The 13,036-nt window shown below is 49.4% G+C and overlaps 1 protein-coding gene across 2 annotated transcripts; it reads right to left on the bottom strand.

Moving 5' to 3' along the window:
• Positions 1 to 457: 457 nt before the first annotated feature.
• LOC101232977 (ubiquitin carboxyl-terminal hydrolase CYLD) lies at positions 458 to 11,395 on the bottom strand. 2 transcript variants are annotated; one of them, XM_072925088.1, is made up of 15 exons: positions 11,343 to 11,395; positions 9,090 to 9,556; positions 8,723 to 9,007; positions 8,443 to 8,512; positions 7,602 to 7,822; positions 6,964 to 7,117; positions 6,497 to 6,635; positions 5,781 to 5,891; positions 5,291 to 5,382; positions 4,139 to 4,205; positions 2,993 to 3,125; positions 2,648 to 2,756; positions 2,378 to 2,496; positions 1,608 to 1,827; positions 458 to 863 (listed from the first exon to the last, which is right to left on the bottom strand). In XM_072925088.1, exons 2-15 carry the CDS (start codon positions 9,543 to 9,545, stop codon positions 679 to 681), a joined length of 2,361 nt encoding a protein of 786 aa, XP_072781189.1. In that variant the 5' UTR covers positions 9,546 to 9,556; positions 11,343 to 11,395; the 3' UTR covers positions 458 to 678. The 2 variants fall into 2 exon arrangements, with proteins under 2 accessions (XP_072781189.1, XP_032602966.3); XM_032747075.3 differs by lacking the exon at positions 11,343 to 11,395 and having other exon boundaries at positions 9,090 to 9,729.
• Between the last annotated feature and the right edge of the window lie 1,641 nt (positions 11,396 to 13,036).

The raw sequence follows: 13,036 nt of genomic DNA, 5'->3' as shown, positions 1-13,036 counted from the left end.
GGGACAGAAAGTGCTAAAAGTGAGGATGTAACTCTGAATCCTGTGCAGATTTTGCCAAGAGGAGGAAGCAGCAGGAGGCCCACATGTTGCTCCTCTGCTCCCATCCTCCTTCCAGTTTTGTTCTTGGAAAAAATATCTGTTTGTAAAGCACAGCTTCAGCTCAGGATCTCTGTGATTGGAAATTAGGGATGGTGGGTAAAAGTGACAGTTTGTGCTGGATAAGGGAAGTGCAGGGAATTGAGGGGCACAGGTGAGGAAAATGGATCCTGACCTGATTTTTCTCACTCCACAAATCCAGGCAAGGATGTCTTGGGAAAGGTTGTGGTTTCCTGGTAAACCTGTGGATAATTCCTTGTGTTTTGATCTCTGCTGGTCCCCAGCTTTGGAGGGAAAGGATGGCAGGGAAACAGGGATGTGGGGATGCTCCAGCTGCAGAGTACCCAGAGAGGGAAAATCATGGAATGTGGGGAATGAGAACGAATTTGAGCATCCATAACTCCACGTCCAGCTGTGCCCAACAACCAACCACCACTGGATAAAGCCAGGATTTAACAAACCCAGCCTGTCTTGGATAATTTGACACCAAGAGAGGTGAGAAGAGGCAGCTCAGAGCACCCAGACTCAGCTGCTTCCAGTCCCATCCTTCTGGGATGATCCAAACTCCGATTCCTGACGGTGTCACTTGTAAAGTGCCATTTTCCTGCTCTGGTACAGGTACATGTAGGCGTCACAAAAGAGGCGTTTGGCCACCCCATCCATGTCCCGAGGCTGCTCCAGGGCCAGCACGGCCAGGGGCAAGTCCAGGTATTTGGCAACTTCCGGGCACAGCGTCACCGTGGGGATGTTGAAGCCGTTTTCACCACCTAAGGTGGGAAGGAGGAGAAAAATCCCAAACCAGATCCCAAAGGGATGAGTTCCTACAGCTCCAGCAGATGCCAGCACACTCAAGAGTCATGCAGAGCCTCAGCTGGGGGATGAGGAAGCCAAAAGCATTGGAAGAAGCTGGATGAGGAGAGACCATTCAACCTAAAGGGGCTCCAGGAGAGCTGGAGAGGGATTTTGGACAAAATAGGGAGGGACAGGACACAGGGAATGGCCTCCCACTGCCAGAGGGCAGGGATGGATGGGATTTTGGGAAGGAATTCTTCCTTGTGAGGGTGGTGAGGAGCTGGAATGGAATTTCCAGAGGAGCTGCCCCATCACTGGAATTGTCCAAGTCCAGGTTGGATGAGGCTTGGAGCAGCCTGGGATAGTGGAAGTTGCCCATGGCAGAGGGGTTGGAACTGGATGAGTTTTAAGATCCCTTTCAATCCAAACCATTCCATGATAAAAGCACAGTGGGGAAGGACAGGAGAAGCAATCTGTGCCCACAAGCTGAGCCAGCTGGGATAGGATCCCAAATCCCTTTGTTTGACCACAACCAGCAGCTGGAAGCACCTGGAAAAACTCCCCCCTGCTTGGCTCGGCCCCTCGGGATTGGATCCTAATTAAAGGAAAGCCAAATCCAGAGAAAGCCTAAATAGGGGAGCTTGAGAGGAAAAGGTGGACTGAGCAGGCCTTGGCAGCTTCCCACATGCCATTCCCACATCCCATTCCCATTCCCTCACCGTGCCGGTCGGCCATGCTGTCGAAGAACATCCAGTGCTCGTTGGCAGGGCCGTACTTCACGAAGGACACGTAGTGACTGGTCTCGATGCAGAGCACTGCAAACAGCTCCAGCTTCTCCCGTGGCACCTGCTGGCAGCCCCGGGCGCTCCAGCTCTGGAATTCCTCTGGAATGTGCAGCCTCCTGGGTTTGTGCGCCTTGCGGTGGCGATGGGAGTGAACCTGAGGAGAGGGGACGGGGTGGCATTGGCAGAACTGGTCCTGGCCTGCTAGGAAGTGGGGGCAGAGGTCAGATTCCCAATTTATTCCCTGCTGGTGTGATTCCCTGCTCGCCTGGGAATGGTGTTGTGGGAGCTCGCCACCCTGTGAGAGGCAGAAACTGTGGGAATGCTGATGGAGAAGCAGCAGGGAGGGACCAGCACTCAGTTCCTGCAGGGATTACACCTTATCTATGGAACAGGTTGTCCAGGGAAGCTGTGGATGCCCCATCCCTGGAATTGTCCAAGGCCAGGTAGGACAGAGCTTGGAGCAACCTGGGATAGTGAACAGCATCCAGAGGGTGGAACTGGAATGAGCTTCAAGGTCCTTTCCAATCCAAGTTTTTCTATGATTCCATTATTATTCAGGCTCTGTGTAAGCAGAGTTTTCACAACCTCTGTCTCCCGGTGGGAATGACCCTCAGGAAAGGGCTGAGCAGCTGCAGAGACACCTAGGGGAATTGTGGGGATTTTGGGAGCTTCCAAGGTGGATTTTGGGAATAGCTATGGAATACCTGTCTGGAGCAGGAGCTGCAGAACTGCTTCAGGCCCCTGGCCGCGAACACCTTGTCCTTGAAGCACTCTGAGCATTCCAGAGTGGCAACATCTCCACATAGGCAGCATTCCCTGGGACCTGCCAGGGAAGCAGAGCTCAGAGGGGGAGTTTCTCCTCCAGATCCCACCTAAAATCCAGCTTCTCCTGCCAAAACTGGGACTCCAGGAAGAAGAATCCCACCCCAGAGAGCCCAGAGCTGGTTGCTCGCAGCCCATTGTCCATCACTCACTGTCCAGCAGCAGATCTGTTATATCCAGCTCCAAAGAAGGGATGATTTTGCTGAACATTTTATATTCCTTCCCAAAACGTGGCATTTGGATAATGAAGCAAGATGGGATCTGAGAAAAAAAAAAAAAAAGGGGGAAAGGAGTCACCCTGCCAGAAGAGCCAAATCCCAGAAATAATTTTTTTGCTGTCTCAATTTGCTGTCATTATTCACAGGACAAAAGGGAAACAGGAATAGCAGAGGCCTTTTCCTAAATCATGGATTCAGTGTTGGATATAAAACATCCAAGGCCTCACAGGTATTTTGGGAAGCAAGAAAAGCAGGAAAGCAGAAGGAAACTGGACTGACCTCCACCAGCTTCAGATCTGAGGAGAGGAAGGAGCGTTCCACCAACTGCTGCACGTCGGGAACCACCAAGTCCTCCTGTTTATCCATAAATATCTGGTAGCAGTAACATTCCTGTTCCTTCTGGCCTCCTGACCTGCAAGGAGAGCTCATGGGATTGGGGACGTGGCGACACAAAAATTGGACTTTCCCGAAGTTTCTCCTGGGAGAGCACCCGGGCTCAAGGCACCAAGGGTGGTTTGGTGCAACACAAAGCCCTTTTTCCACCCAAAAATACCAAATCTATGCCAGGGGAGCAGTAGATAAGTAGGAATTTTGGCCTCATTATCCCTTTGGAGCAACATTCCATCTCCCCTCGATATAAATCCAACAGATAATTTTTGGTATTAGTAAATGCAGTATTTAAATTGACAAACGGATGCTTCCATGAAGGATTAATTAAAAAACGCATCCAAAAAGCCAAACTCAAGGTGAGTGGTGTGCAGATCTCCCACAATCCCTAAAGAAAGCAGGGAAAGGATTTCCTTGGGATGACCCCGTGCAGGGGAGCTGCAGCACAGAGTCCTCTTTGTGCTCAGCCTTTCCCAGCACTCCACGATCCACAGCTCGAGCGGCGGCTCCACAAAGGAGCACAGAAATCCAACAATTCCCTTTCTGTGCTCACAAACAGCGCAGTTATTTTTGGCTTCCTCCAGCTTCTCATCCTCTTTGTAGAGTCCCCAAAAAACTGGGACTGCATCCATGGGCTGCCTGTTTTGAGAGGCTGCAGGAGCTGAGCCAGCTTGGCAGCCTGGACACATCCCAAATTCATCCAAAGGCTGTTGGATACCGCTGGATCTGCCCTAAAGTTGGGCATCACCTTTCTCAAACCCCTTCTGGCTCTCCCTGAGGATGGCACAAGGTTTTTATCCTGATTTTCTGAAGGCAGCACCCTCCAGGGAGGGATAAGAAGTGTCTTTTCCCAGATGGGAAGATCACAACAAGCAGGATCAGAGTCTGTTCCTAAGGAGCTGTGAAAAACTCAGAGCTGTGATTCCAAAAAAACTTTGGTAGAAAGGGATAAGTGACCCTCATCCACCCAGGGATTCTGAGGTGGAGAATTAATGAGCCTGGCCCTGGGAATTGTATCCCTCAGCTGTGGAAACTTACTGGAGTTTCAATAGTGGCTCAATTCCCAGGATCTGCTGCATTATGAGATTGAGGAACTCCTCAGGATCTGGAAAGGGAGAGGAAAGGATGGATCAGACCACACCAGAACTGCCTTGTCCCACTGCATCCAAGGGCTGCCAGGTAAACATGAGCCAGTGTTCCAGGGGCCTGGAATTTTCTCTTCAGGTTAGGGGACGACTGGGATAAAGGCTGAGTGTTGCCCTGAATTTTAAAACCATTAAGTTTTCTTTTATAGTTCTTTTGAAAGTTTTAAAGTTTTCATAAAACTTCTTTAGCCTTCTAATAGTGTTGACACCTTTCTACTAGAGTTCTCATGCACTGCTCATGTAAATAATTATTGTTTTACATTCTTTGTGAGAAAAGAGAGAATTAACAGACTGTTAGTTTGACCAGTGTGGTTGGAGAGGTGGCAATTTCATCCTCCAATCCACTGCCACTTTTAGGATTCTATATATTGCGAGATCAGAAATAAAATTAAGTATTTTTCTCTTTTAAACTTACCAAGCTTCTGTGTACTCATTTCGTATCCAGTAACAGAAGCTGAGAGCGCGTGGCTAAGGCACAAATCCCAAAGGGAACATGGAAAATGCCAAGCAGCCTTCAGAGACTGCACTTCCATGGAATTCCAGGATGGTTTGGGTGGGAAAGAACCTTCGAGATCACAGAATTACAGCCATTGCCATGGAAGGGACACGTTCCATTGTGCCAGGTTGCTCCAAGACTCATCCAACCTGGACTTGGACAATTCCAGGGATGGGGCAGCCACAGCTTCTCTGGGAATTCTATCCCAGCTCCTCACCACTGTCACAAGGAAGAATTCCCTCCCAAAATCCCATCTAACCTTGCCCTCTGGCAGTGGGAGGCCATTCCCTGTGTCCTGTCCCTCCATCCCTTGTCCCAAGTGCCTCTCCAGCTCTCCTGGAGCCCCTTCAGGCACTGGAAAGGGCTCGGAGGGTACAGAGGGATTTAGAAGCTGAAAGAATTCCACAAGTGAATTTTTACGCCAATTAACGTCAACACCTAATTTAAAGCACATTCCTGGGAGAAGCAGAAAGGGAAGTTGCCAGCTGGGGCCTGGATGAGACAAAACACAGGGAAGCAGCTGGGGAAAGGCCCCAGGGAGCTCCTTACCTTTCTCAGCGTTGGTAAAGCTGGAGCACTGGCCCTTGTCCGTGAGCTGCTCCCGGAGGTGCATCACACTGCTGGCCCTGACAAAGCCAGTCCTGGGAACAACAACCAGCTGCAGGTGAGGGAAATCATGGAATGGCTGGGCTTGGAAGGGATCTTCATCCAGTTCAACCCCCTGCCATGGGCAGGGATGCCACCAACGAGTCCAGGTTGCTCCAAGCCCCCACCCAGCCTGGCTTGGGACACTTCCAGGGATGGGGCAGCCACGGCTTCTCTGGGAATTCCATTCCAGCCCCTCACCACTCTCACACAGAAAATTCCTTCCCAATATCCCATCTCAATCCACGCTCTGTCAGTTTAAAACCATTCCTCCCTGTCCTGAACACCTTTGGGTGTGGCTGCAAGGTTTCCCTCGGTGCCGGGCACCACCTTTAAGGCAGCAGGGAAGGAATGAAGGCAAAATGGGACAAATTCCAGCATTCCCTGCACTCACCTACGGAGGGGATTGACAATCTCATCCCGCAGAATTCCCTGGACGTTCCTGTCACACAGTGGGAAGGGCATGAAGAGCATGGAGTCCAGCACGGAGGTACAGGAGAAGAGGCTGTGGGAAGAGTGGGATGGGTTTGAGTTTGAGGGCTTGGAAACAACAGCTGGAACCAAAATGTGGTGGCTGGTGATAGTCAATGGTTTTGATGCCCAACAATCCATGCATGGAATTACAGGGAGGTGACGGAAGCACATCTGCACAGTGAGGCACATCTGGAACAATGAAGACTGGGATAAAGCAAGGGAACAGCTCAGGGAGAAGGAAATTCCTACTTTGCAGCCAAAACTGCTCAGGGAAGGGCACCACTGAGTCTTTTCCTCTCCAAGCAGGGAAGCTGGGACCTCCTGGGTGGGTTCTTTGGAATGATTCCAGCCAGGACTTCCAGGGACAGAGTCAGCACAGTCCAAATCCGGAAAACTACGAGCTCTCAGCACCCCGAATGACAGACACAGGGGTCTTCAGGGCTGAAAAACCTGCTGGATTTGGGGAGGAGATCAAAAAGCAGCCTGGAGGTTGCATGCCCACACAGTTACATCCTGCTCCACACCAGGTAAACTTCCAGCCACCTTGGAAATCCAGGGAAGTGCTGCAATTTAGGGCTTAGCTTAATTAAAAAGCCATTAATTTCAGGAGTCTGCATCACCCAAGCAGGTCCTTACCTGAAGAGAGCTGCATCCATGTAGCAGGAATTACAATGGCCTTGGATGCCCTTCATCCGCCCTTGGAGAACACGGACTGCTGCCTCATTCCTGAGGGGAGGAAAACTCTCTGGACCCTCTGGAAGAACTTCTTGTCCTCCTGCAAGAAAAGGAATTGCCTTCACCTTCTCATCTGGGTCAACTCTGCCCTTCCTTGATGCCTCAAAACTCTGAGGTGAGTCTCCAGCTGTCAGACCTGAGGCGGCTTCTCATGAATCACAATCTCTCAGACTTGAGGGATATTCCCTAAGGAATCATTCAGATTGGAAAAGACCTCTAGGACTGAGTCCAGCTGTTAATCCAGCCAAAGATGTGGTGTGGGATAAAGACCGAAAACCCAACGCTCGTAGGAAAGGAAGAAATGCTGCCCATGGGGTGTTTCCACATCCTTTTCCCAGCCCTGTTTTCCTGCTTCCCAGAGGACTCACTGTAATCCCCGAGGGAGAGGTCAGAGCTGGGAAAGCTCTGGAAGCGCACGTCGGGCTGGCAGGAATTCAGCCTCACGAAGAGGCCGCGCTTCGGGGCGCAGTGGAAGTAGGACTTGCCCAGCCACTCTCCAGCTGTGACCCCCTTGTCTTCATCCTGGGAAAACAGCACCAGAGACGAGCCTGAGAGTGGGATTTATGGAATTCTGGCTGGAAAAGAGGCCTCATATCCAGTCTAGCTATGCATGAGATCGTGTCCCCAAAGTGCCACATCCACAGGGACGGGGACCTCACCCCTGCCCTGAGCAGCTGTGCTAGGGCTGGACAACCCCATCCATAAAGGAATTTTCCCAATATCCAACCTAAACACCCACTGGAGCAGTTTGAGGCTGTTTCCTGTCGTTCTGTCCTTTGTTCCCTAGGAGCAGAGCCCAATTCCCACCTGGCCCCACCCTCCTGTTAGGGATTCAGATGGTTCTCCCTGAGCTTCCATTTCCCCAGGATGAGCCCTCCTGGTGCTCCAAACCCTTCCCAGCTCCATTCCAGCCCCTCAATATCCTGGGGGATCCCAAAATTCCACCCTCCATATTCAGCCACTGCCACCAGCACTCCCAGGCCCTTTCCCAGCATTCCAGCCTCACCAGCTCAACTCCAGCCATTTTGTCCTTGATTTGGGGCAGGAAGCCCAGCCAGCGGATGATTCCTGAAACTTGATTCCCTTTGTCCAAGGTAATCTGGACCATGGAATTCACTTCCAGGGGTGAATTCCCACCTTCCCCCTCCTCGCTGCTCTCGCTGATCTCTCGTTTCATTGGGTTTGGTTTCCCAAAGCCCGCGTCGGAGTTGAATGTTGGGAAAAAACCTGATGGGCAACAGGAAACATCAGGAGAGCTGGGAATTGGATCCTCTGGATCGAATTCCACGTCTAGTTTGGAAATTCCAGGCTACACACACAGGCAGGAAGCTGAGCACCAGGGACACAAGGTGTAATTCCCAGTGTGTCCAAACTGGTCTGACAGGATGAGAGGGAATGATCCTGCTCCTTGTTTCCCTGCTCAAAGCTTCACATTCCAATCTCCTGCCCTTCCCAGGCTACTGGAGTGGCAGCAGGGGGGTTATTTCCTAATTTTTCTACTAATTCCTTGCCTTGTCTAACAATTCCCACCATTGCTGCTGGCACCTGAGACTTTCCCACCAGGATGAAGCTCCTGCTCCATCTTTTAAAGGTGAATTAAAGACTTTTTAACCAGTGGTGCCTTTTCCCTGAGGGAATTCTCTGCTACCATCAGCCTCTCCTTCCTGACAAATGGGATTCAGCTTTAGGTTTGTGTGGAAATTGGGATTTTTCCATAAATCCCAGTCCATTAAGACAAGCTGTAGGTTTCTATTGGAATTTCAGCTCCTCAGTACCCTGCAGAGAGGAAATAAATTCCAAATTACCCCAGAACGGGATCAGGGGAGACACATCCAAGGATCACCTACTTTGCAAGCTCTCCTTCACAACAGACTCCATGGGGATTTCCCTGAAAATGTCAGTCGTTCCTTCTTCTTCCTGAAAGGAGCGAAAAAAAATCCATCAGCTAGGGAAAAAAACATCAGCTCAACTCTGGAATATGAAGGATTTTTTTAAAAGAAGCCAGGAAAGTTTGCACAGAACCTCACATCCTTTTTGGATATTCCTTCTATTTCACGTCCAACCATAATGTGATTTTTTTTTCCCTCTTTAAAATCCCAAGAAAACCCATGGAAAAGCTGCTCTTACCGGGCAAACCTTCACAAACCACTGGCTCCCTTCCCTGTAAACTGCCATGGCAATTCCTTTGGTGGGGATCTCATCCACGAGGAAGCTGACGGCGTCTCCCACTTTCACGGGAACCACCTCCTCCGTGTCCTGCTTTCCCGGCTTCTGCTTCCCATAATCGTTGCCTGATGTGGGAATAAACTGGATTTTGCTGAAGGGCAGGAAGATCCCACAGTTCCTCTTGCACTTGAAGTACTCGGTGCCGTGGTAGGACCCATCGCTTCTCCCTCTGTTTTCCCCCTCTCCCTGAAAACACACCAGGAAGGGACGTCACACACAGAAATTCCATGGAAAAATGAGGAATTCGCTGCTTTGGGCCCCTCCTTACCTGCAATTCCACCCCGAAAAACACCGGAGTCAGCACAGCCAAGCTGGGCTTGTAGATGCTCCCGATGTAGCGCACAACTCCCGGGAAAAATTCCCTCTCCACCTCCACCAGGACATTTTGACCCGGCACGGCTCGGAGAGCTCCTTCCAGGCTCAGCCTCTCCAGGAAAAATTCCAAGCGCTCGCTGTGGCTCCCGATGGCCAGGAGGAATCTGGCAGCCTCCTGGCGCAGGGGCTGCAGGATTTCCAGGTTGATGGTGACCGTGGAGCTGTCGTCCAGCATGACGACCTTCAGGAAGCAAGCTGGAGGCCCATCCTCGGAAAAATTCCGCAGGTAGCTCCTCTCGCTGCAGAAGCACAAATTCCCAGCTTGGAAGTATTTGCTTCCATAGGCACAGTCCTCTGTCAGGATGTAGAAACAATTCCTGTCCGCTGCTGGAGGCGGGAGGTTGGACATGGCAGATCCCCCTGGGTTAGGAGAGCCAGAGAAATGGGGATTTGTGAGCATTGGAGAAGAATTCCCAGAAAATCTGGGGTTGGAAGAGCTTTTGGACCCAACCCCGCGCTCAAAGCCTCGCCCAGCTGAGTTTGAGCAACTCCCAAAGCTTCCCTGCTCCCCTTTTTCCAGGTGTTTAATCACCCTGGTGGTGATTCAAAATTCCATCTCACCCGGTTTCCCACATTCCTGCTCATCCCTGTGTTTCCATGGGAAAAGTCCAGCTCTGTTTTCTCCACTAAACCCTCCTGGGATGAGGTTGTACAGAAAAAAAACCCCATGGAATGGTTTGGGTTGGGAAGTTTGGATCGGGAGGAACCTTAAAGATCATCTCATTCCACGGGCAGTGACATCTTCCCCTATCCCAGGTTGCTCCAAGCTCCATCCAACCACACCTGGAATAATTCCAGGGATGGAGAAGCTGCTCCAGCTGGTCCAACCTGTTCTGACACTGTCCAGCCTCATTAAATCCCACATTTTCCTTCCTTACTCACGGGAGCGAGGCAAAGGATCAATCCCACTTTTTAAAATTCCTTGGAAAAGGGATTCCCGCTCCTCTGGAGTCGCTACAGCTCATGAATATTCATTAATATTTTGAATATTCATTCAAAACATGCAACTCACCCACTGAGGTGAGCAAATATTTACTTATTATATAATTTATATTAAAAGAAATGCAAGTATTTGGAAGTGGGAATATATTTTGGTGCTTATTTTTTACTTCAATTCTGACAAGTGAAAATTCCTGTTGTTAAAATTCCAGTTGTTTAATCTGACTGGTGACATTCTAATATTTAAATTCCACCAATCATTAAAATCCAGGCATTGAATTCCACTTTTTATCCTCCTCTGTCTTCTCCTTCGACAGAAAATCAGGATCCAAAATTTTTGTTTCAACATGAAGAAAGGGTGAATAAAAAAAAAAATTAAAAAAACATTTTCCTCACTAAAAACCCAAAATAAATTGATTTTTTGCTCATGAAATTCCCAATAATAAACGATTTAATTAACTAAAACCCCGAGAATAAGTTTTCCCATAAAAATAACCAAAAATAAATGTCCCTCATCAAAGCCATTTTCCTCATGAAAGCTCCAGAACAAACCACTTCCCTCCTAAAAACCACATAAATAAACAATTTTCCTCATAAAAAGCAAAAAATAAACACGTTTTTATCACAAAACCTCCAAGACTAAACAATTTTCTTCATCAAAATGCAAGAATAAACCATTTTATTTACCAAACCCCAAGAATAAACAATTTTCTTCATCACGATCCTACAAGAATAAATAATTTTATGCATTAAAAAACCCACAAATAAACTATTTTCTTCCTTAAAAGCCAAAAATGCATTTTTTTCTTTTCCTCAAGAAAAACGCAAAAATAAGCCACCTTCCTCATCAAAAACTACGAATAAACCATGTTCCTCATTTTCAAAAAAACAAACCTAATTTCTTTTCCTCATCAAAACGCCGGAATAGACCCTTTTTCTCATTAAAAAAAAACAGAGAAGGAACAATTTTATTCGCCAAACCCCAAGAATAAATAACTCTCCTCACAAAAATAAAGAAGAATAAACTAAATTCCTCACCAAAACCGCCAAATAAACCATTTCCCTCGCGGAAACACAGCAATAAAACCTTTCCCTCACCAAACCCAAGTGTAACCCTGTTGTTTAAACCAGAATATTCCCAATTTTTTTCCGGTTTATGGGAATAAACCCCCGCTCCCAGGGCTCGACCCCTCCCCCCTCCCCTCACCGTCTGCGCCGCCGCTCCGGCCCCGCCACTTCCGCGTCCGAGCGCGCGCGCGGCCCGCCAGCCAATAGGGAGCGGCGGGGAGAGGAGGAGGACCAATAGGAGTGAGGGGGCGGGATCACAAGCGGGAGAAGGGGCGTGGCTAAGCATCTGGCTCCGCCCCCTGTCACCGGCCTGGGGGGAAGGCGGGAAACGCGTGAGGGGCGGTGTGGGGGGGTGATTCCATGGACCGAAATCCTTTGGAATTCGCGGGTGTTTCCATGGTCCCAAAGCCTTGTGGATCCTGGAGTGTGTGTCCCCAGGGACCCAAGTCGCTGTGTGTCCCAATGGACCCAAATCCCAGTGGATTCACATGTGTTTCCATGGACCTAAATCCCTTGGAATTCGCGTGTGTTTCCACAGTCCCAAAGCCCTATGGATCCCTGAATCTGCATCCCCATGGACCCAAGTCCCTGTGTATCCAGGGTGTGTGTCCCCATGGAGCAAAATCCCTGTGGATTCATGTGTGTTTCCATGGTCCCAAATTCCTTGGAATTTATGTGCTTTTCCATGATCCCAAAGCCCTACAGATCCTAGAGTGTGTTTCCCAATGGACACAAATCCCTATGGATTCGTGTGTATCATAACGGACCCAAATTCTAGTGGGTTCACATGGCTTTCCATGGACCCAAATCCCTTGGAATTCACGTGCGTTTCCACGGTCCCAAATCCCTGTGGATCCTGGAATGTGTGTTCCCATGGACACAAATCCCTATGGATTCCTGTGTATCATAATGGACCCAAATTCTAGTGGGTTCACATGTGTTTCCATTGTCCCAAATCCCACTGGATTCACATGGGTTTCCATGACCCCAAAGCCTTATGGATCCTGGAGTGTGTATCCCCATGGACCCAAATCCTTACGGACTTGTGTGTATCCTAATGGACCCAAATTCTAATGGGTCTTTCCATGGATCCAAATCCCTGTGAATTTGTGTGTGTTTCCATGGCCCCAAAGTCCTGTGGATCCCTGAATCTGTGTCCCCATGGACCCAAGTCCCTGTGTATCCAGGGTGTGCATCCCCATAGAACAAAATCCCTGTGGATTCACATGTGTTTCCATGGACCCAAAGCCCTATGGATCTGTGTGTTCCCATGAACCCAAATCCCTACAGACCCATGTCCCTATAGATCTGTGTGTGTGTCCTGATGGACCCAAATTCCCATGGACTTGTGTGTGTCCTAATGGACCCAAATCCGAATGGATTCACATGTGTTTCCATGAGCCCATGTCCCTGTATCCTTATAGATCCATGTGTGTGTCTCCATGGTCCCAAATCCCTATGGATCCATGTGTGTGTGTCCCCCATGGACCCACGTCCCTGTGTCTCTATGGATCCATGTGTGTCTCTGTGTCCTTATGTCCCTATGAATTGTGTGTGTTCTCATGGACTTAAATCTCTATGGATTCACGAATTTGCGTCCCCATGGGCCTAAATCCCTATGGATCCATGTGTGTCCTCATGTCCTTATGTCTCTATGAATCCCTAAGGATCTGTGTGTTCCCATGGACCCAAATCCCTATGGATCCATGAATTTGTGTCCTCATGGACCCAAATCCCTATGGACCCATGTGTGTCCCCATGGCATGGCCCTGTGATCCTGCATCCCCATAGCTGGGTGTCCCCATGGCCCTGTGTCCCCACAACCTCGTACCC

The sequence above is a fragment of the Taeniopygia guttata genome, chromosome 2, assembly GCF_048771995.1.
Source record: "Taeniopygia guttata chromosome 2, bTaeGut7.mat, whole genome shotgun sequence".
In the NCBI taxonomy this organism is placed as follows: Eukaryota; Metazoa; Chordata; class Aves; order Passeriformes; family Estrildidae; genus Taeniopygia; species Taeniopygia guttata.
The sequence above is the reverse complement of the archived record's forward strand: the minus strand, read 5'-3'. Positions and strand labels throughout refer to the sequence as shown.

Bases quoted from the DNA above. Each gene is read 5' to 3' on its own strand.
- LOC101232977 (XM_032747075.3), bottom strand. From the start codon at position 9,596: ATGCTCACAAATCCCCATTTCTCTGGCTCTCCTAACCCAGGGGGATCT. The intron at 8,513-8,722 runs GTAAGAGCAGCT...CGCTCCTTTCAG, and splicing joins GGTTTGTGAAGGTTTGCCCG to GAAGAAGAAGGAACGACTGA. The intron at 4,206-5,290 runs GTAAGGAGCTCC...CTCCCTTTCCAG, and splicing joins CTTTACCAACGCTGAGAAAG to ATCCTGAGGAGTTCCTCAAT.